We start from the raw sequence: 24,261 nt of genomic DNA on the forward strand, positions 1-24,261 counted from the left end.
ACGCCTTAAAGGGAAGAAGGGGGCGAGACTTCCATGCCGCGGCCGAATTAGGCGCGAGGTGTTCGGCGAGAGTCTCTTCCACCGGAGGCACTGCTGCATAGCCATGGTTCGCCATATCAGAGATGGTGGCGAAATCCGCAGCCGCAGCATTAGTAATCTGAGCTGAGAACGCATGTTTCCAGGACCTCGAAACCTCTTGGTGGAGGTCCGGGAAAAAAGGTAATGTACCTGGTGAATTCTAGGGCATAGATGATTCGCTTTCCGGAAGGAAATGAAATCTGAGCGAAATGGCGCGCGGCACCCAGGTATACGATGCGTATGCCAAGCGCTATTTGGCCAATAGGATTGGCGGGATGGTATAGGGCTTCAGACATTCGTCACACCGAAGGTGTTCCCATAGTGGTGACGTCACCGCAGCATCGAAGTGACCTATGAAAGGGAAAGCGCGTTCCTTTAGTCTAGTAAAGTAGTGTAGTTACCAATATTATTAGTGTAATGAGTTACTTTACTTCGTTACCCAAAAAAGTAATATAGTTACTGTAATCGGTTACTTTGTAACTCGTTACCCCCAACACTGTCCGGACTACCCTCTGTAGCCTTCTGAGGTCCGATTTAGAAGCTGAGCTGAACCAGACAGTTACTGAAGTGCAGAGGATGGATTCGATGATGGCGGAGTAGAACTGTTTCAGCAGCTCCTGTGGAAGGTTTAACTTCCTCAGCTGGCGAAGGAAGTACAACCTCTGCTGGGCCTTTTTCACAATGGAGTCAATGTGAATGTCCCACTTCAGGTCCTGAGAGATAGTGGTGCCCAGGAACCTGAATGACTCCACTGCAGTTACAGTGCTGTTCATGATGGTGAGTGGGGGAAGTGCAGGGGGGTTTCTCCTGAAGTCCATGATCATTTAATATTTTAAAATATAAATGTATAAATAATATTATTTATATTACATGTATTATATAATTATTATAATATAATTATATATTTAATTATAAATCAATTAACTACAATGAATATTTATGATAATATAACAAATGAACAATATAATAAAAAATAAAAATGATACACATTTTATAATATTTTACTGCTGCACTGGGTCTTTATACAAAATTGAAAGAAGTTATACAATTCATTTAGAATAAACTATGACATTTAGTCTGTAAAACGTTAACTCAATTAGGAGTTATGTTTCTTTTTTTACTTTATTTGTAAAAAGTGTAAATGTACTGAACACACAATAATTTTAAATAACGGTTTTAAACAATTAAAAAAAATAACATCAAATTATAAATATATAATCATGAACTGATTTATAAAAATATGAATAAATGTAAATATATTAAAAACAAGAAAATATACACTATGTATTTTTATTTTATGTCATACAGGATTTGGAAATGTGTAGACATTTAATTTTTTTTTTTAAATGTGGATTTGAAGTTCAGTGAGTTCAATAACCTTTCCCCTTTTTCTTTAACAACAACAACAACAAACCTGTACAAATTAATCCACATTATTAAAATGACAACAACAATGCTCATGGGTTTGACTCCCAGTGAAAACAAAACACAAACAAAACTGCTGCAATCCAAAGCGAGCATCCCCCAAAATGAAGAAATAGAATAAAAATGCCTTGTTTTCTAACACTCATGTTCTGCAGTGTATCTCGTTGTGTCACGTCACCTCAGCTAACAGCTGTTGTCTCTTCACATCGTCTTTGCCACTGGGACTGTCGCTGTTAGTGGGAAATTCACTGCGTATTGTAGCTGGAACTTTAGTCAGGATTTCTCTCACGAAGTCCACCTGTCCGAAACAGGCTGCCACATGCAGAGCTGTCAAACCCGTCTAAACACACACATAAAGATGTTTCACTAAAACAGAAACATTACAGCAGATTTTTGTTCTGCTTAACCTTTATAAGCAGAGGTCATGTGTTCACATGAAGCACCTTGGAGCTCTGGATCTTCAGTGAAACGCTGTCTTTCAGCACCTCCAGAATATGAGTGTGTCCATTCTTAGCAGCCAAATGTATGGCTGTCATGCCATCCTGAAAGGGTCAAAGGTCAATGTACAGTTGCACTATTACAAAATTATTATTGTTCTTCATCGTGTTAAAATGTCCTTTGTCACATTTTGTCTTTCTAACTCACGGCGTCCTCCTCTGTCACTGATGCTCCAGCATCCAGAAGAACTTTCACTACCTCTGTATGACCACCAGCAGCAGCCAAATGCAGTGGACACAAACCTTTAGCCTACCAAGTTAGAAAGAGCAGAAGTAAAAATAAAATAAAAAAAACACCAACAACAAAAACATTTTAATTACCTGAAATAAAATGAGGTAGATTTTCATGAACTTCCTTAAACAAATATAAATAAAAATGAAAACACTATATAGATTTAAAAATATCACCATAAAAACAATTACTTGAAATAAAATCTAATATTTATAATAAAATGTGTATATATTCCATTTCAAAATACAGAATCTGTTTCCTGCTTGATATTCCTGCCTGATGCACCTCCTCCAATGCACCTTTGGGTCAGCTGCAGGGTCATGAGCTGGTGCCACCATTCACACACGTTTCACCCCCTTTACAGTATGATTCCAGGAGAAGGGCATTGGCTTATGGGGACGTCTTCCCGCCACCCCTGCTGCTACCCTCACTGGGGTACCGAGCCCCAGTACTTATTGGAACATTAAAGACAAAAGCTTTAAACTTTGGGGAAGTCGTGGCCTAATGGTTAAAGAGTTTTGACTCCTAAGGTTGTGGGTTTGAGTCTCTTCTCTCTTGTCCCAGCATTCCACATAAATCACACAAACTTTTGTCTCAGCCTAGAAAACTGATTTAACAAGTTAAAAAAAAGTACTAATCACGGAGTAAATAAAGCTTCAGGAGGGGACGAGGCCAAAACAACAAGCATAACAGGCCTAACTTACAAAAGGGGTACTTTCTAATCTCTTAAAACAAAATTCTAAATAAACAACAAAAGTCTTACCTGACTCCCTTTCTAGACAAAAACAGGAGAAAACATGGGCCTTAAAAGAAACGGTATCCTCCTCCCTACTGCTCCAAAAAATTATTATGAACTTTCATCTTAAGTCTCACTTTGTGGGTTTACTTGTACAAAACAAAGTAGCAACATCTCTCCAAAGTTTCAAAGTTATACACCAACAACAATGCGCAAAAAAACAAAAAAACAAAAACAAAAAAAAACAGAGGCAGCAAAGGACAAGAAGGGCATCGCTTCAGATGGAGTTTCCAGATTTATCCATACACTCTCCCTCCAGCAGCCAATCAGAGTGGTTGATGATAACTAGGACCAGCTGATTTTCATTAATGGGAAGTCATGGCTTAGTGGTTAGAGAGTATGACTCCTAACCCTAGGGTTGTGGGTTCGAGTTTCGGGCTGGCAATACCATGACTTAGGTGCCCTTGAGTAAGGCACTGAACCCCCAACTGCTCCCCGGGCGCCGCAGCATAAATGGCTGCCCACTGCTCCGGGTGTGTGTTCACTGCTGTGTGTGTGCACTTTGGATGGGTTACATGCAGAGTACGAATTCTGAGTATGGATCACCATACTTGGCTGTATGTCACTTTCACTTAAGCTTTTGCATGGAGGACAGAAAGAGACAGAAAACAAAACAACACTGCCAAGACAAACTGTAACAACATAGCAGCAAAAGCTAATAAAACATAAAATGAAATCCTGACCTTGTTGTTGAGTGTGGCCGGTCCTTGAGTAAACAGGAGCAGCTCTTTAATGACGGCCACACTGCCTTTAGCTGCAGCGATGTGTGTACAGGTCGCTCCCTCCATGTTAGCAAGCTGGGCTAATTTAGGGCGGTGCCTCAGAAACAGCTTCACAACCTCCGAGTGATCGTTCTCCACCGCTAGATGAAGAGGAGTCTGATTGTGCTAAAACAACACACAGCAAACACCATTACATGACCCATGATGGCAGGATTACTGCCATTATTATCAGGATTCTGTCAGTTATAAAGAGTAGTGGGCATCGGAAAACAGGACTGGGGGAATTCAAGAAGATAAAACATTTTGAGAATATATATTTAAAAACGTATACTTCCTTTAGACAGCAAAGGCGGCACAAAAGCTGCATCTGAAGTAGCATATACACCATGAAAAGGTGCATTTAAATTACTATAATAAGAAAAGATTAATTTATGACTATACAATTATGTATTAACTAAAACATGAATAATTCTGAATTAATGTAATATAAATATTTTTTTATATTTTACTGTCTTTATGCAGAATTTTGAGCAGTTATAGAATAAACTTGCCTGTGTAAAGGTTTATTATTAAATTATTATGTAATTTATTTAGTTGACTTCTTTCAAGTTCAATATTTTAGTTCAATAACACAAAAAAGTTGTTACAGACACGCCAGGTTCCACCTCCTTCCAATCACAGCGCACACCCTCACCTGAATACTGATCACTTCCACCTGAGCCTCATCACCGAACAATCACCTCTGCACCACAAATACCACATACACGCACTCAGTCAGCGTCCGGTCTCCTTTCGCAACAAGGTCTTACCTGTATGCTAACTCTAAGGATTAACTCTCTACTCTCTACTGTACGCCATTCTCTAATCTCTACTTACCTCTCTCCAGCGATCTCCAGAAGTTCCCAGTCATCTCCGTGCGTGTGTGTGGTACACCTCCCTTCTACAACGTCTCTACCCCTCTACAACGGATCCATTCATCACTGCCTTCCACAACATCACTTTACCCAGCACTACCCGCTCCTCTGCTTGTGCCTAAATAAACTGTCTTTCTGTTATCCTCAGCCTCCTGTGGTTTTCCGTAACAGAAGACCGGACCAACACGGATCGGCACAAGGATGAGCCTCACGGACCCCTTCCAAGACCTGGTCGATGCATTACGTCGGACACTCACCACTCTACCCGCATCCCCGGCACCTGCGAGCACTTCCATCAACAACTCCAGCACTTCCTCACCTGCCGTGCACACCAGTCCCATGGCCAAGCCGGCGCCCTACTCTAGTTCGGCGGAGGATTGCAGCGGACTTCAATGCTCGCTGGTCCTGGAGATGCAACCGCACTTATACCCAACCGAAAGATCTAAGGTGGCCTTCTTGATATCCCAACTGCAAGTTAAAGCACTTCAGTGGGCCGATTCAATTTGGACTCAGAATAACCCAGTTATCCAGTCTTATTCCAGCTTCATCGACCAGAAGGTTTTGGCAGACCAGCTTGGGTCTCGTCTATTGGTGAGAAGCTTTATAACCTGAAACAGGGAAAAATGTCTTTCAATGAATATGCACTTCAGTTCAGGACTCTAGCGGCCACCAGCCTACCAGGTCCACACAATAACTGGAAGGCCTTTGAGTAGAAGATGTGTGCTTCATAGTGTGGGTCCTATCACCCTCCATACCGGACTACTCCATCAAGAGGAGATCCACCTGCTGGTTCTGGAGGAATCCACCGCTGACGTCATCCTGGGGTGCCCATGGTTGGAGCAGCATAACCCTGTCATCTCGTGGAAGACGGGCGAAGTCCTGAAGTGGGGCGACTCCTGTTTCCAGAGCTGCATCACTGGTTGTCCTGTCCCAGCCAAACCTTCCCCTGCACCTCTTGCAGTTTGTACCACCTCCATAGAGAGCCTGTTAAAAAATCAATCCATCTCCATCACGACATGCTACGCCCCCTTCAGTGATGTATTCTACCCCAAACGGGCCTCCAAGCTGCCTCCACATCGGCCGTGGGACTGTGCGATCGATCTGCTTCCGGGTGAAGGAAGGAAGGATCTATCCCCTGTCGATCCCGGAGGAGAAGGCCATGGAGGAGTACATAAAGGAGACGCTGGCTCAGGGTTAAATTCGTCCATCTACCTCCCCTACTGCTTCAAGTTTCTTCTTTGTGGAGAAGAAGGACGGAGTTTTGCGACCCTGTATCGATTATCGGGCTCTGAACAATATAACTGTTAAGTTCCGCTATCCACTTCCCCTTGTCCCAGTTGCCCTGAAACATCTCCGTGGTGCCACTGTCTTCACCAAGTTGGACCTCCTCAGCGCCTACAACCTCATCCGGATACGTGAGGGGGACGAGTGGAAAACTGCCTTCATCACCCCTACGGGCCACTATGAGTACTGTGTGATGCCGTATGGACTTGTTAACATCCCCTCAGTCTTCCAGGATTACATCCATGAGGTGCTCCGGGAGTTTCTCCATAAGTTCGTCCTCGTCTATATTGATGATATCCTCATTTACTCACGAAGCATAGCGGAACATCATCGCCACGTTGCGGCGGTCCTGCAACGCCTGAGGGCCTTTCAGCTCTATCTAAAGGCTGAGAAATGCTCCTTCCATCAGCCCTCAGTGCAGTTCCTTGGTTACAACATCAACAGCAGTGGCATCCGGATGGACAAGGGGAAGGTAAATGCTGTGAGAAATTGGCCCATTCCTACCACCATCAAAGAACTCCAATGATTCCTTGGTTTTGCCAATTTCTACAGATGTTTCATCCAAAATTACAGTGCCATCACCAACCCTCTCACTAGCCTCCTCCAGAATAAACCCAAATCATACTCCTGGACTCCAGCCGCCACAAAGGCCTTCAACTCCCTCAAGAGGGCCTTTACGACAGCTCCACTCCTTGTCCATCCTGACCCCAATCGACCCTTCGTTGTAGAAGTCGACGCCTCTACCACCAGAGTGGGAGCGGTCTTATCTCAGCAGCAAGGGAATCCCAGTCACCTCCACCCATGCGCCTTCTTCTCCCGGAAGCTCAACCCGGCGGAGGTAAATTATGTCATCGGCAACCGTGAGCTGCTGGCCATCAAGGTGGCCCTGGAGGAATGGAGGCATTGGCTGGAGGGAGCCAAACACCCCTTTCTGGTTCTCACTGACCACAAGAACCTTGAATATCTTCGGGTCGCCAAGAGGCTACATCCAAGACAGGCCCGCTGGGCGCTATTCTTCACCTGCTTCCACTTTTCCATCTCGTATAGCCCAGGGGCTAAGAACGTGAAGGCTGACGGCCTGTCCCGGTGTCATGCCCCCGAAGTAAACCTAGAAGAGGCAGAAACTATACTTCCGGAAAAAGTAATCATCAGCCCCATTACCTGGTCTGCCGAGACCCTTCCTTCCTCCAATTCTACTACCAACACCCCGCCGTCTTGCCCACCGGGACACCAGTACATCCCCAGGACACGGCGCACTCCACTTATTCACTCCGCTCACACATCTCTTGGCACTGTTCACCCGGGGGTCAATGAAACCCTCTCGTTGCTAAGGGAATGCTTCTGGTGGCCCATCATGGCTTCTGACGTCAGAAGGTACGTGAACGGATGTACAGACTGTGCCATCTCTAAAAGCCCACGCCATCTACCATAAGGCAAGCTCCATCCTCTGCCCGTCCCTAATCACCCGTGGTCACACCTAGGGGTGGACTTTATTACTGATCTTCCTCCTTCCGATAATAATACCTGCATTCTAATCATTGTGGACAGATTTTCTAAATCATGTCGTCTTCTCTCCCTGAAAGGTCTGCCCACGGCCATGGAAACGGCCGAGTTACTGTTTAACCATGTCTTCAGGTACTTCGTCATTCCAGAAGACATCGTCTCAGACAGAGGTCCTCACTTCATCTCCTGGGTATGGAAAGCATTCCATTCGCTCCTAGGTGTGGCCATCAGTCTGTCCTCCGGATACCATCCCCAATCCAACAGGCAGACTCAGAGGAAGGTTCAGGAGATTGGACGCTTCCTCCGTACTTTCTGCCATGGCCACCAGAAATCCTGGAACCAGTTCCAGTAACTCTATCTCTACTTACCTCTCTCCAGCGATCTCCAGAATTTCCCAGTCATCTCCGTGCGTGTGTGTGGTACACCTCCCTTCTTCAACGTCTCTACCCCTCTACAACGGATCCATTCATCACTGCCTTCCACAACATCACTTTATCCAGCACTACCTGCTCCTCTGCTTGTGCCTAAATAAACTGTCTTTCTGTTATCCTCAGCCTCCTGTGGTATTCCGTAACAATAGTAGGATGATGATTATTATTATTATTATTATTATTATTATTATTGAAGTTCTAAACAACTAAACTGCTATAAAGATGATAATTCAAAATAATTGTTCCTGTTTTAACTCAAATATTATATAAACAGGTTTTATCATAACATAGAAAGTTTGATTAAAATATTTTAAGGTTTATTTTGGTAACACTTTACATTAATTTTTCATTTATTCATATTAGTTAATGCATTATAATGCATCTCATTGCACTCACAATATCTGTAGCAGTGATGTCAGCTTTCAGGTTTAACAGGCTGCTACAAACATCCAGCTGTCCGCTGAAGGCTGCCAAATGCAGCGGCGTCTGCTTTCTCTGTGAAAATGAGCTGTTCAGTTTAATATCTCTGGGTTTAAGATCATATTTTATCTGCACAGAGCTTTCAGTTCTTACCAGAGAGAGAGCATCAACACTGGCCTGATGGGTTTCCACCAGTAACCTGACGAGCTGCGCAGAGCCGCTCTGAGCACTGAGGTGCAGAGGCGTTAGGCCCAGTTTGGTCTTGCTGTTCACAAAGGCCTTATGGGCCAGCAGGGTGTCCACAATATCTTGATGACCTTGTTCGGCAGCCAGATGAATGGCGGCCTTCCCCTCCTGATGAGATTTCATATAAAAAAATCAATACATTATTTTTGAAGCAGTTCCTTAGGACACAGATATTCAGAGATTCAGATCCATAAAAAACCTACAACTCAGAGTCTCTAAATAAAATGCAATTATATCACAAAAATCATAAAATTTTATAATTTTTCCCGAAATGCAATAAATCCATGATAGTTTTTTTTATTATATATATATATTTTTCCAACAATCCATTGAATGTTTATGAATGTTATTTTTCATAATGTTGAACTGTTGAAAATACAAAACAAAGTAAGTTGATCCACATATGACTCTGAACTTGGTCAAAACTAATCTTATATACAGGCACTGGACTAAAAATACATTCATCAGTCATCGCCTCTAAAATGAATTCAGCGGGTCATCTTGTTTGCTATAATTTAATTACAACAATAAAAGAAAGTTTCATCATGATCAGGAACATGAACATCAGTACAGTAGACCACAGAGATTCCAAAATGACATTTCCCTGACATTCAACTTCCAAAAATGCATTCATCTTTGCCATGTTACATTGATTTAGTTGACTATTGCTATGTGCTATATTAACAAAAACATAAATGGCATTAATAAAAACACTTACACTGACAAGCTACGCAATACCGCATTCATAATTGAATGTGATTCATCTAATGAACACAATATTGCACAAAAAAAAAATCCTGAACTTTTTTCTGGGAGCGGGGCAGCACATGCAAAGCATGCATTTGAAAGGATACTATGGCGAAGATATTGCTTTCTTTATTCAAACTGATTTTCTTTTTCATGAATATATGGTTGGCCTAACGAATGAAAGCTGTATCATACACTTGGAAAATTATAAGCTATAGAGCCACATATGAACGCTGTATGACAATACAGATTGTTTGGTTCACTAGAACATGCCAATATTTTAATACTATTTTTAGGAATTTTTCAGTGACAAAAAAATTGTTTTTTAACTAAAAAAAGTAAATCAATGCAGTTGTATTTAGAAATATTTTAATTATTCTAGGGTCTCTAACTAGTGATTATTTTGGTAATCAAGTAATCTACTGATTATTTTGACAACTGAGTAATCTGATATTTTTTAGCAACACAAATAGACCTAAGTGTAAACCAGGCTTTAGTATGACTATTTATATAAAAACTAATGACAGGGCAATAATAATTGGTTCAAATAAAATATCAATACCAAGAAATTACATGATTGTATTGAACAACACTGTTACCTATAATACATAATGTAATATGCATATACGTAATATGAACATAACCAACAAAGTACATTATGTATAAGAGCAAATAAAAAAAGTGTGACAACAGCCGGGTGACGTTTCACTTCACAGCGTGATTAAACAATGTTTTAATCCATTCAATTTTAATATTTGATCACATGCAGAAACTTTTAATTTTAAATAGCGATGTATGAATGAATGACATACTGTAATACACAGGTTGATGTATTCTCCTGTGTTGGCAAAGGTTTATAAATTATTTATGTTACAAATCTAGTGAGATAATACACACTGTTTTTCCAGATGAACATTAATTCACATTCACAGCATATACAGATGAAGAGTTTAGCCAATTTCACACATACCGTCTTCACTGGTAAATTAAGTAATGTGTAAACAGGACCTTTTCAAAAATCCCGGAAAATTTGTTCTGGCAATCATATAGTTCTTAGGGAGATGAGATGATTACTCTGAGCTGTTTACAAAGCTCCGCTGTTTTATAATTAGCTTTACTACGTAAATATTCCCTAGACCGATATCTTTGACCATTGCGCCTCGCAGCTTTTTGTCACGATTCTCCATTCATCAGGGCTGCATCCCTGTCTATAAGAGAAAAACATTCTGGTTGGCTAATAATGTTAGTTTGGTTGAAAGTTAAAGCTGCTCCTCTCATACCATTGGTAGGTGAACTCATGAACTTGAAAGTGATATCAATCAACAAGATTTTTTACATTAAAAGAAAAAATTACATTAAATAGATTAATAAATGCTTTAAGCATTTAAAAAATGTAAATTAATAAATAAAATTAAAATAACATAAAATCAAATAAATGAGAAAAATAAATGAAAGCTAAACAAGAAATATATAAAAATCTAAAACATAATAAAAATAACGAAGCACATAATAAAATTACCAAAACCTATGGTGAAATTAAAATGAAAAGTGAAAATATTAAAGTAAAACTAATTCATAACAGTAAATAAATAGCACTGATCCAAACGCATCAGAAATAATCTGCTTCAGTAATTAATCGTCTCTCTAACCTCATCAAACACATCCACTCTGGCATTGTTCTGCAGCAGGATCTTCACGACCTCTGTGTGACCCTGCTCTGCAGCCAACAGCAGCGGTGACCAGCCGTTCTGTACGACACATATGAACACAGACCAACAATTAAACACTAATGGACCAAACTGCTTACAGTGGAGCTGACAGTACATGTATGCATTCAGGGTTATTATTGTTAACTAAATCTGAAACTAAAAATATTAAATACAATTTTGTTAAATAATTGCTTTTTTTTTTTTAAAGAAGCTGAAATCGTATTTTAAAATCGTAAATAAAAATTTTATATGTTGCCCTGACAACTAACTGAAATAATTTAAAAATGAAACACTAAAAGGACTAACTGGAAATAAATAACCTGAAACTGAACTACGAGTAAAACAAAAATAAAATGCAACCTAAAAATAGATAAAATAAAAATGATTTAAAGTTAAATACTATTTAAAAAAAAAACATTCAAGAAAGTTTGAATCCAGAGTTATTACCGCTAACTCAACCTAAAACTATTATAAATATTTTTGGTAAAACTAAATAAAATAGAATACAAATATTGGATGAAAACTTAATAAATTAGATATGTTGCCTTGGTAACTAAGAAAACATTTGAGTCTATTCAGTGTCGGATCACTCCGAGATCTTTCTGAGATGTGAGGCAGATTAATTGTTGATTTGTACCTTGGCGTGTTTGTTGATGGCGGTCTGGAGCTGGTTGGAGGGGACGTTACTGAGCATCTCCTGAAGAACGGCAGTGTTTCCCACCCTGGCGTTGTAATGAAGAGGTGTCTCTCCACTCTGAACAAACAACAGGTTCACAATACCAGTTTTATGTGAAAATGTCTGTTGTTAAACAGTACAAGACCCACCTGTCGGGTGACAGCGGTGACGTCAGCATGATGCTCCATTAGGATCTTAATGATGCAGGTGTCCTCGCCCACCTGATGCACAGCGTCGCTCCTGAGCTCGGCTGCCAGGTGCAGTGACGTCTCGCCCTTCTGCAGGGGGCACCAAACACAACAAAATCATGCTGGGCTTAATTTGTCTCAAGTGCTTTTGTAGTTAATCATGTCGTTCTCTTTGATCTGTGAGTCTAACCTGGTTCCCTTCACGCACACAGAGCTCTGCCTCCTGACGGCTTCTCTCATTGCTCAGAGAGTTTAAAATCTCCTCCACCACGTGAGCGTGACAGTGACGCACCGCAACGTGGAGAGGGTTTTCACCAACCTTCACAAAAATAATACTACAGATTCAGACTTAGATAATATAGATATAGAATTCCAAAAAGTTAATCCAAGTGACTGCAAAGTCAAACTAAATTAGATCACCTACAAGAGAAGACAAAAAGTGTGAAAATCCAAATAAATAAATAAATCTTAGTATGGCTATTTTTAAAGTTGATAGTAAATAAAAAAAAATACATAAAGAATAAAAAAACCTTAACATAAGTATCTTTTGAACAGAAAATGTTATAAAATAAATATATAAACATATAAAAATATATATGTTAGTATGCCTTTTTCAAAAGTGGGGGTTGAATTAATTAAATATGAATATAAACAAAATATACAGAATACAATAAAAAATATATAAAATATCAAATATGACATTTTAAATAAATAAATAAATAAATCTTATTATGGATTTTTCAAAGTTGGGGGCATAATTAATAAATATTAAATAATACAACAAAAAAACAGAACATTTTTACTAAATATATAAATACATTTTAGAGTTTGGGTTAAAGTTGGGGTTAAATTAATAAATATTAACAAAATATAAAGAATGAATTACCAAAATACAGTACATTTTTATTATATCTGTGTTAAAGGTATAGAACACCCAAAAATGAAAATTCTGTCATCATTTACTCACCCTCATGTCGTTCCAAACTGTGTCAGGTTACGAATGTAACCATGGTTCCTTGAGTAGGGAATGAAACACTGTGTCCTCTAGGGGTTGCTCGTGACCCGTGTCTGAAGCATACATTGAAAAAACACCAACGAGTTGGCCGGCGACAGCCCCTGATGGGAGAACACGTCATTCACTTCTTCATCTGAAGCTTGCATCCAAAGCATGGCAGGGATCTAGAGGATGTAGTGTCTCATTCTCTACTCAGGGAACCATGGTTACATTTGTAACCTGAGATGTTCCCTTTCAAGAGAACTTTGAACTGCGTCCTCTAGGGGTCGCTATGGGGAACAGTATACCCACGCCGCCATGCTGAGGGGAGTGCAGACCAGAATCATGGCAAACACTTAGTACCAACTCTACCATTTCCATGGGAGTTACCCCTGGGACGTTAGATGACTGTCCATGACATTACACCTTATGGCCAAAGGCCTAGGCTACATACCCACCCTACTCGTTAGGGCCTCGGACCGGGGTAGAGCTGAAGGCTTGGAATTAAGGAAGATTCCTTTAAAGGGATACGACAAAGAACCTAGCATTTTAAGTCTTGCCTGTCACACAGGGGCTACCACTTGCTCTTGCATAAGCTTGCTGAAGGAGCTGTCTCAACAGATAGCAACACCCTGTTTAGATAGGTCTCCGAGGATACATAGGTGGAGTGGCGCCCAAGATGAATGGGGCTTTTACCAACTCAAGAAAGGGCACAAAGCAACCGCGTGAAGCTCTCACCATATAGGTTTTTAGAAAGAACGCAGAGCACTAGCGTGCGAACTTACCACAGTGCAGATTTCAGAAAGTGCGCAAAGACATCATGTGCACACTTACCATAACATGGATTTTAAATACTGATCTAAGGAGGGGGCTCTTGTGGCACTCTGATAGAGCAGCTCATAGATGGAATGGTGCATCCCAAAACAATATGTTTGAGAGTCATCAGCTCGATCTGTGGAAATAATGCTGGAGCGCTCTGGGGAAAGAACAGAGAACTCAATCTCACATGAGAGGAGAACTCCGAATTCAGAAAGAGAGTAGAGCACCTATAGGCGACCCTTCTTGTTAAAGGGGAGCGCTGCTAAACTACCACCAGAACTGCCCAAAAGCCCAAGGGGAGCATCACCTGAGGCAGCATATACAAGAAAACTTCCGTATCTGCCACCTACACTTCCCGCTTGATGCGTCAGCAACAACCAAGGGGCCAGGAAGCCCCTCAGGGTGACTTGGCTGGACATCCATGAAATTCCTTGCAGTGCCATGCCGGGCCTGATGATCAAGAAGGCTCCTGCAGAAACCTGTGTTCTGGCCACCTGATACCGGAAACATGAAACCGGAATCAGGGCTATCATACCCAATCAGGGCAATTGAGCCCCGCTCAAGGGGCGACTCCATTTAGTCTGGACCATCAGTAAGTTGGTTACTATGAACATAGAACCAACGGAAACATCATTTGTCCAGCATAGGAGACTGTTATGCAAGAAGTTCCCACCTAACCTCAGTCAGGTGGAGAGCTGGTGGTTAAAGGGGAATTAGGAAGGGGAGGATAAGGGAAGATGTAAAAAACCCCAAAGAGAATGAGTAGATACTAAGTATCACTCTGATTCAGACGAGAACACTGATGCCTCATCTGGATCACATCCCTTAGGTCTTGCCTACCTCCCCGTGACCCATGATTCCTTTTACCCCTACCTGCAGGCGGGGGAGGAGCTTGAGTCACGACACTAGCCTTCTGTGCCCGTCTCTGATCCTCAGATCGAGACGGACCAGGACCCCTATGTTGTTGGGGCACAAACCTGGACCTTCGTGGAACAAAGGATCTGAAAGCAGCTGAGGGCACCTTCACCTCCCTGAAGATCTGGATTACCATCTCAACAGAGGTACCGAAAAGTTCAGCAGGCAAAACCTGAACATCGAGAAGAAAGCCTTTTCTTTCTTCCTGATGTCTGCCAGGTTCACCCACAGATGTCTCTACATTCCCACCATGGCCGCCCATTGTGGAGGCAGCCTGCTTGGTAGCATGGAGAGATGGATCTGCGGTGTGGCACAGCTTGGCTACCTGATCAGGAGAAAGGCCCTGCCCTTTTCAGGTCTTTTAGCAGATCAGCCTGATATGCTTGTAGTACTGCCATTGTGTGTAATGAAGCCACAGCCTGACCTGCTGCTGCATATGCCTTGCCATTAAAGCGAGATGTATCCTGAAGGGGTTTAGATGGCAAGGAGGGAGATTATGGGAGGTCATGTCCTCTGCAGAAAGAAAGCTCTTTCTACAGGGGGGCATCCTCTCATAGCTGCTTTCACGCATCTCTCTAAACTCAGCCAGATCCACCTGGGATCCTCACAATCTCATTCTCCTCCGTTCCTCAGCAGTGGTGGGTCCTGACCCACGGGAAGCAGTTGGCTGCCCTTTTTTTCTTTTTTCCTCGGAAAGAGAGACGAACGAGAGCGGTGCTTTTTCAATGAAAAAACGCTCACAATGCATGCAGAATGCATTCTCAAAGACATTTTGTGTTTGCTCTTCAGCCAAAAAAAGACGCAAAGATTGTGCGTGTCATCGGTTGTCAAATAACGCAGACATGGATACACACACTGTCTAAAGTTTGCTAGTAGTCGCCATGATAGACAGTGAAAGATCACTCTTACCAGTTCTATCAGATGCACGCTTCAAACATAACAGTCAGTGAAGACGAAGAAGAGAGTGACGTATTCTCCTGGCACCTATTTATCAGTAGTCGCGCCTGTAGTGACGTCAGGGGCTGTCGCCGGCCAACTCGTTGGTGTTTTTTCAATGTATGCTTCAAACACGGGTCATGACGAGGTGCTCCCCATAGCGGCCCCTAGAGGACTCAGTTCGAAGTTCCCTTGAAAGGGAACTGTATGATTTGCTTTCTTATGTTTAACATAAAATAAGATATTTTGAAGATTTCTAGTAATCAATCAGTTGGTAGTTCCCAGTGAGTTCCATAGTATTTATTTTCCTACCATGGAAGTCAATGGTTACCACCAACTGTTTGATTACAGTTTTTAGTTTTTATGGAACATGTGTGTTATAACATTACGTCCCCTTGGAATTACAATGTTCTATCTGCATTCCAAGTAGTTTCGAGATATTGAGCTTCAAAGTTTTTGCATTCCATTCGACTGTGTAGATAGAACCTTATTGTTTTTTAAATAAAAATCCCATAATGTATACAACATAAAACAAATCTAATCACATAATGTAAATAAGTTGTCACAGAATAACAATATAGGAATAACTAAATTTTGACAAAAATGTCAGATAGAACCTTATAATTCCAAAAGGACGATTAGTTAATGCAATTGTTAACAAACAAATTTGAACAGTACTTTTCCAGCATTTATTAATCTTGTTTAATGTTATTTTTTACATATTCTAACACATTTTTAACATTAAAACTGCAAAAGTTAACATTAGTTCATGAATAAAATAATACAAAAAATAATAAATATTAATAACTAATGTTATATTAATAAGTACATTTTTTAATCGTATAATTTCTTATTTAATTTGCTGTTGTTGTATTTTCTCACTTTAAAATACAGTATTTCTCCAGGACTAATGTTTAATAAAGTACCTTAGATTTCCAGGTCACGTCTCCGCCCTCCTGAATCAGCGCTCGTATCATCTGCAGAGCACCGTGACGCGCGGCTACATGCATAGCGCTCTCTCCATTCTGAGCAGAGAGGAAAATTTTGTTTTAAAGGGATACTCCACCCCAAGATGAAAATTTTGTCTTTAACCACTTACCACCATGTCGTTAGAAACCCTTAAAAGCTTTGTTCATCTTGGAACACAATTTAAAATAGTTTGGATGAAAACCAGGAGGCTTTTGTCTAGCCCTTTGACTGCCAAGTAACTTACACTGTTGTTACAAAGTATGAAAGACATCATCAGAATAGACCATCTGCCATCAGTGGTTCAATCTTAATTTTATGTAGCGACGAGAATACTTTTTGTACGTGAAGAAAACAAAAATAACAACTTTATTCAACAATTTGTCTTCTCTGTGTCTCTCCGCATCACTGTAGCGCCATTTTGGAGAATCTCAACTGAACACAAGCAGCTTACACTCTTCTGTGTCAGCTGCGCGTCTAGGATACATTTACTACGTGTATTTACGCTTTGATTTAAATGAATACAGCTTATCTTATCTAGAAGGGCTTCTTGCATTAGGCGGATGTTCTCCAAAATGGTGCTACGTTGAATAAAAACTTTAAAAGTAAAGTTTTTTTGTACAAAAAGTATTCTCATCGTTTCATGAAATTCAGATTGAACCATTGATGGCAGATGGACTGTTCTGATGATGTCTTTAACCCTGTGAGGTCAAGAGGGTTTTGGGGGCCTGGAGAGGTTTTGATTCATGGCTAAATTCTGAAAACGTTGTATTTAGTACAAACTGGGCTATTATAATATGTTAATAGCATAATAGATAAAATAGATAAAAATGTATATATTTTTATGTTTGTATTTTATTTAGAATATATTTAATTATCCCACAAAATAACTTGAGATTCACTCGCGAGTGCAGTTAAACAGTTTATTAGGAACAATCAAAGCTGATTTTCAAAGATAAATTTTTTGCATCATTACTCCAGTTACACGATCCTTCAGAAATCATTCTAATATTCTGATTTGCTACTCAAAAAAACATTTATTATTATTATTATTATTATTATTATTAATGTTATATAATAAAGAGGTAAGAATATTTTTTTTTTTATGAATTGAAAGAACAGCCTCATTTGTAACATGATTACTGTATATATCATCATGTGTGTGCTAAATAAAAGTTCTAATTTCTATACATACTGACTCCAACCTTTTGAATGGTATAGTGTATATTGTTACACTGGAGTAATGATGCTGAAAATTTAGCTTTGATCACAGGAATAAATTCAATGTTAAAATATATTCAAATAGAAAGCAGTTATTTTAAATAGTAAAAATATTTCACAATATTACTGCTTTATCAAATGCAACTATATACTATATATATTTACTATATAATATATTATTATAACTATATAATAATAATAATAATAATAATAAAAGACTTACTCATGTTTTTGATCTCTGCTGGATAAAGCCATTTCATTCTTTTTTCTGAGGTAATCCAAATCTTATTCCTCTCAGCACTTCTTTTGGGGTGAATTATGTACAGGATCTTAAACAGACTCACTGCTTTGTTTGCTTTCATGTGGGCATTTACACGCCGCAAGCTTCACATTTTCTACTGAAAGACTGGACATTGCATTGTTTTCATATGGATTACTTTATCACCGAATATTTGTATTCGGTAAGATTTGCTTAGTTTAAAAGTAGACATGGCAAGCTTTCTATAGATATATATCTCTCATATCTCTTTGTTGATTATTTGCTGAGTTACAGTTCATTTTAATGACACATTTCTAAATGAAGATCACGCAGAACCAAGGCAGCAGACAACGCACCCTGTTTGTTTTCTTTATTTTATAAATGCACAACGTTTTGTTGTTATTATGTGTGTATACAAATAAAAGTAGACCCTTTATAGATTCGATTGATGTGTTGCTCTAGTCTGTACGATCAAAACTGAAAGTGTAATTTAAATTATTTTCGGGGGTTATCAGGAGAAGATGCCACAAAACGCATATCCGCGTTGATCTATTTCAAAGGGTTAATACTTTTCTGGACCTTGACAGTATAAGTTACTTGGCAGTCTATGGGCAGCCACAAGCCTCCCGGTTTTCATTCAAAATATCTTAAATTGTGTTCTGTAAACAAACAAAACTTTTACTGGTTTGGAAAGACATGGGGGTAAGTGAATAATGACAAAATTTTCATTTTGGGGTGGAGTAACCCTTTAATGTCTCTGTTGACACAGTGAAGCTGTGACGCTCCTCTTCTGACTGACCTCCTGCTCTGCGTTCACATTGGCTCCGCTCTTCAGAAGCAATTCAGCCACCTGTTCACCTTCCTTCACTCTGGCTGCGATGTGCAGAGGGGTTTCCCTCGCCTTTATAAAAGATACACACATGAACCAATGGTTTCCTTTCATTCGCTGTAAAATTTTATAAACTCATAAATCATCCTGGAGTCTTTTTACACTTTGCAAAACAGCTATAATTTGCATAATGATGCAGCCCAAACTTTACTGGACCTGAAATCAAAGCTTGCTACTTCAAAAAACCTTCAAATGTTTTCCTTTTGTGTTCCATAGAATATATAAAAACATGCATGGGTGAAAATAATTATTCTATAACATCTTATAATATGGTTGTATTTCTTAATAATGAATGACCCTTCTAAAGTGTATATTCATTTCAGTTAATGTTAATTTCAATATTTCCTTATAACAGTATTATTTTAGAATCATTAAGATACTATAATGTTTTTATTAATATTTTTAATTAGATTTATTTTTATATTTTCTGTTTTAATATACATTTTTGTATTGTTTTAGTAATTTTGTTTTGTGCTTGTTATTATTATTATTAAATTCTCAGTTTAGTTTTAGTAATTAGTATTGAATTATTATTTTTTATTTAGTATTACCGTATTTTCCGTATTATAGTCAGGTGCGACTTATTTATCAAAATTAATTTGACATGAACCAAGAGAAATGAACTAACCGAAAACATTACCGTCTACAGCCGCGAGAGGGCGCTCTATGCTGCCAGAAATGCTGCTCAGTGCTCCTGCAGTCGACACTAACAGCATATAGCGCCCTCTCGCGGCTGTAGACGGTAATGTTTTCTCTTGGTTATTGGGTCTAAATAAATGCGACTTATAGTCCAGTGCGACTTATATATGTTTTTTTACTCGTCATGACGTATTTTTGGACTGATGCGACTTATACTAAGGGTGTGACTTATAGTCCGAAAAATACGCTAATTTAATTGTATATCGGTTAAAAAAAATTCACAAAAAAAACACTTTCATAGTTTCAATTTTTTTTTTATGAATGTATGTGCTTATAATTTTTTACATTTTCAGTTACATCAATAAGAAATGTTGCTTTGGCAGCAAGCTGTAATAAAATACAGTATATATATTTTAAATATATTTTTATTTATTATATTTTATTTCAGTTAATGTTTATTTTATTTAATGTAACAATAATTATTTTTATAGTTTAGTTTTTCGATTTCATATTTTTTCTTCATGTGTCTAAATAAATTTCCATGTAATTACCATGTAATAATACGACATATATATATATATATATATATATATATATATATATATATATATATATATATATATATATATAAATAATAATATAATTAATTTTGGTTTCAGTTTTAATTTCAGTTATTTTAGTAGTTAGACTAAATTAACCTGGCAAATGCTGTATTGGCATAACCGAATAACTGAACTGAATAATACATTATTAAAATTCAAAGATGTTAATATTATTTAATAGATCTGAGTAACTGCAAACTAACAATGAACAGCTAATATATAAATACTCTAACAAATGTATTGTTACAAATGCATCATTGTAAGTTAATGCATGAACCTATTGGGCCTTATTGTAAAGCATTACTTCTATTTCTTTAAAGCTAGTTAAGATGATGCTTTTAAATAACACCTCACTGAAGTCTGATGGAAATGTCTTCATGATAAATCAGATTTTCTTACCTTTCCTCCTCTGAGCTGCACATTTGCCCCGAAACCCAGCAGCATCTGCACCACCTGTGGCTTGCAGTTTTCAACCGCGATGTGAAGCGCCGTCTGTCCGTCTTTAGCCATGCCATCCACAGGCGCTCCCTTCTGGATCAGAGCATGCACTACAGCCATGTGGCCTCTCTTAGCCGCGGCGTGAAGACATAATGCCCCTGACTGCATAACATCACACAACATCCAACCGTGCACAAGAACACATTATATAAATAAGATTAGCCACGGCCAATTTGGAAAACTAGATCTAAACAGAGTTAAAAGGCAAAACAGGGTTTGATTGTTCAAAAGAGTTTAATCTGGATAAAAATGATCTGAACTTGGAAGTCCAACAATGCAAGGAATTCAGTTTACTTCAAACTATATAATCTTATAGTGCAAAAATATAATGCAACTAAAGTGAAAGATAATGAGGGTTTTTCAAAACAAAGCTCTGATCTAGAAACACTTTTATCAGATAATCTGGAGCTCACATATCAAATTACAGGGTACTAGCAGTATAATGAACAACAGGCAGAACATTTAGCATTAGGCCACTTTAAATGTTTTTATAAGAGACAGAAACAGCACAATAAATATTAATAAATATTAAAACCATCCAGTTTTAACCAGGTAAAATATACCTTCTGATGTTCATTATGGTCATTATTTTTTATTTTTTGCTTGATATTGACAGTTGTATGGGGGATCATTTTATGGGGACAAAAGTAAAAAATATACCACTGCAATGCTTAAACAAATTAAGTGAAAAACTAAATAAATATGTATATAAACTACCATGATACCAGTGTTGTATTATTAACTAATTCTCTTTTTTTCTTTACATTTTGTTCCTGAAATACCTGAAACTGACCATTTGAAATATTAGTAAATACTATAAAAAAAAAATAATATTGAAAAAAAAAAGATATACAGTTGTAGTCCAAATTTTACATACACTTTGCAGTATTGTCACAGTTGAGTTCAGTTTGGACTTTTTTCAGTTTTCGTTTGCACCATTCTCCTGTCTGCAGAGAATATACGCTTTGCATCACGTTGAATTGAATCAATCTGGAATCAGTACAGTTCTAACTAATCTGATATATCTAAATTAATTTGTGCCAATGAGACCGGAACTCGCCATGTGTAGTCTGGTCAACGGATTCACATATTGATCAATAATATAAAAGGGTCATTCTTACTATTCGGTGCCATTTCAGTTTGGTAACTTTCCATAAAAAAGTTACAATTTCCACGATGTAATCATTTTATCTGAAGAAGGGATTGTTACACTATAAGAAAAAATATTTAGGTCCAGCTCAGGATATTATTCTTTAATAATTTTCTGCCTGCTCCACCCTTGTGGGCTCCAGGTCCACCTGCTCCGCCCCGGTGGGTTCCAGTTCATAAAATAATAAAATTTTAAGCACATATTTATAGTTTAGATTCAAGATGAATGGCGTGCTCAATCCCTTTTAAGTTTGATTTGGGTGCTCTTCGTTCTAAGGTAGAACATCTTAAGAGGCAGTGTAGAGAAAAGAAATCTCTGATAACCGAGGCACTCCATAATTAAAATGTCTTTATTGCAAAAATGACATGTCCTAGCCTGAAGAAGGCCCCATGCCGCTACGCGTGGGCATTTTAAAGTTGTCCATTTAGGACATGTCATTTTTGCAATAAAGACATTTTAATTATGGAGTGCCTCGGCTATCAGAGATTTCTTTTCTCTACACTGCCTCTTCACATATTTATAGTGTTTGACTGTAGAGGGGCAGTAACTTTGTAAGATTAGAGTTCAGAAATAAGTATTAACCCAATTTTATGCAAAATATACCACATTATGTCATGGGGACTCAAATGGCACAGAATGCTAGAAATGACCCTAAATATGCAAGCACGTGATCATAATTAATAATTGACATACGTAGCTGAAAAAAAATTGTTTAACATTTGTTTTGTGTTTGGGGTCTCTGAGACCCCAGCTAAAAAACATGATTGACTTTCTGTCTGGTGTCAAGGTTACAGTCCCTTACATCAGGTGGGGTCACGAAGCCATTTTTTTCAAACCATCTATCCCGATCTTCCAATACTGCATGACATTCGAAGCTTCAAACATCATCTATCATGTGATGTTGTCATTTCGATACAAGCATCGGCACAGTGTGTGATACAATAGTGCTTCAAAAACTGCATCGGAGCCACGGTATTAACCATTCCATCACTATTCTTCTTCATCATTTGTTTGTGAGCAGCGTAGTAAAAGTTCATTTATTTCAGTAATTCAACTCAAATTGTGAAACAAAACACAAATTCACTATCTCAACAAATTAAAATACTTCATAAAATCAATAATAATAAAAAAAACATTTAGTGAATTGTTGGCCTTCTGGAAAGTGTTAATTTACTGTACATGTACTCAATACTTGGTAGGGGCCCCTTTTGCCTTAATTACTGCCTCAAATTGGCATGGCATGGAGGTGATCAGTTTGTGGCACTGCTGAGGTGGTATGGGACCCTAGGTTTCTTTGACAGTGGCCTTCATCTGCATTTTTTGGTCTCTTGTTTCTCATTTTCCTCTTGAAAATTCAGGTCTGGTGAGTTTGCTGGCCAGTCAAGCACACCAACACCAACTTCTGGTGCTTTTGGAAGTGTGGACAGGTGCCAAATCCTGCTGGAAAATGAAATCAGCATCTTCACAAAGCTGGTCAGCAGAAGGAAGCATGAAGTGCTCCAAGATTTCTTGGTAAACGGGTGCAGTGACTTTGGTTTTCAAAAAACACAATGGACCAACTGCAGCAGATGACATTGCAACCCAAATCATCACAGACTGTGGAAACTTAACACTGGACTTCAAGCAACTTGGGCTATGAGCTTCTCCACTCCAGACTCTAGGACCTTGGTTTTTAAATGAAATACAAAACTTACTATCATCTGAAAAAAGGACTTTGGACCAATGGCAACAGTCCAGTTCTTCTTCTTCTTAGCCCAGGTAAGATGCTCTGATGTTGTCTGTGGTTCAACAAATTCCTTGACACGTCTGTGTGTGGGGACTCTTGATGCCTTGACCCAGGCCTCAGTCCATTCCTTATGAAGTTCACTCAAATTGTTGAATCGATTTTGCTTGACAATCCTCATAAGGCTGTGTTTCTCTTGGTGGTTGTGCATTTTTTTCTTCCACACTTTTTCCTTCCACTCAACTTTCTGTTAACATGCTTGGATAAAGCACTCTGTGAACAGCCAGCTTACTGGCAATGACTTTTTGTGACTTACACTCCTTGTGAAGGGTGTCAATGATTGTCAGAGACCATTTTGAAGGTTCAGGAAAACTTTGCAGGTATTTTGAGTTGATTAGCTGATTGGCATGTCATCATATTCTAATTTGTTGAGGTCATGAATTGGTGGGTTTTTGTTAAATGTGAGCCAAAATCATCACAATTAAAAAAAACAAAGTCTTAGACTACTTCAGTCTGTGTGCATTGAATTTATTTAATACAAGAGTTTTACAATTTGAGTTGAATTACTGAAATAAATGAACTTTTCCTCGACATTCTAATTTATTGAGAAGCACCTGTAGTCCACAAGAGAAAACAATAGTTGAATTTATAAAAAGGACCCTGTTCAAAAGTTTACATATGCATTTTGCAGATACTGCAAAGTGTGTGTAAAATTTAGACCACAACTGTAGAATTTACCTTGAAACTTTTTTTTTTCAGTCAGAAACTCAAGCCGGTAAATT

At 38.7% G+C, this 24,261-nt stretch overlaps 1 protein-coding gene across 1 annotated transcript in view; it reads right to left on the reverse strand.

Moving 5' to 3' along the window:
- Positions 1–24,261, reverse strand: part of LOC132104838 (serine/threonine-protein phosphatase 6 regulatory ankyrin repeat subunit B-like) — an 86,722-nt gene that overhangs the window by 24,615 nt on the left and 37,846 nt on the right. Inside the window, exons 9-21 of the mRNA XM_059510369.1 lie at positions 20,508–20,708; positions 18,778–18,879; positions 16,459–16,557; positions 12,059–12,187; positions 11,830–11,958; positions 11,642–11,758; positions 10,945–11,043; positions 8,456–8,656; positions 8,279–8,377; positions 3,712–3,915; positions 2,149–2,250; positions 1,947–2,045; positions 1,682–1,843 (exon numbers count right to left, since the gene is read on the reverse strand). Of these exons, the coding sequence (XP_059366352.1) occupies positions 1,682–1,843; positions 1,947–2,045; positions 2,149–2,250; positions 3,712–3,915; positions 8,279–8,377; positions 8,456–8,656; positions 10,945–11,043; positions 11,642–11,758; positions 11,830–11,958; positions 12,059–12,187; positions 16,459–16,557; positions 18,778–18,879; positions 20,508–20,708 (1,743 nt within the window). The remainder of the gene's footprint in view (positions 1–1,681; positions 1,844–1,946; positions 2,046–2,148; positions 2,251–3,711; positions 3,916–8,278; positions 8,378–8,455; positions 8,657–10,944; positions 11,044–11,641; positions 11,759–11,829; positions 11,959–12,058; positions 12,188–16,458; positions 16,558–18,777; positions 18,880–20,507; positions 20,709–24,261) is intronic.

This window comes from Carassius carassius, chromosome 25 (assembly GCF_963082965.1).
Source record: "Carassius carassius chromosome 25, fCarCar2.1, whole genome shotgun sequence".
NCBI classification, from domain to species: domain Eukaryota; kingdom Metazoa; phylum Chordata; class Actinopteri; order Cypriniformes; family Cyprinidae; genus Carassius; species Carassius carassius.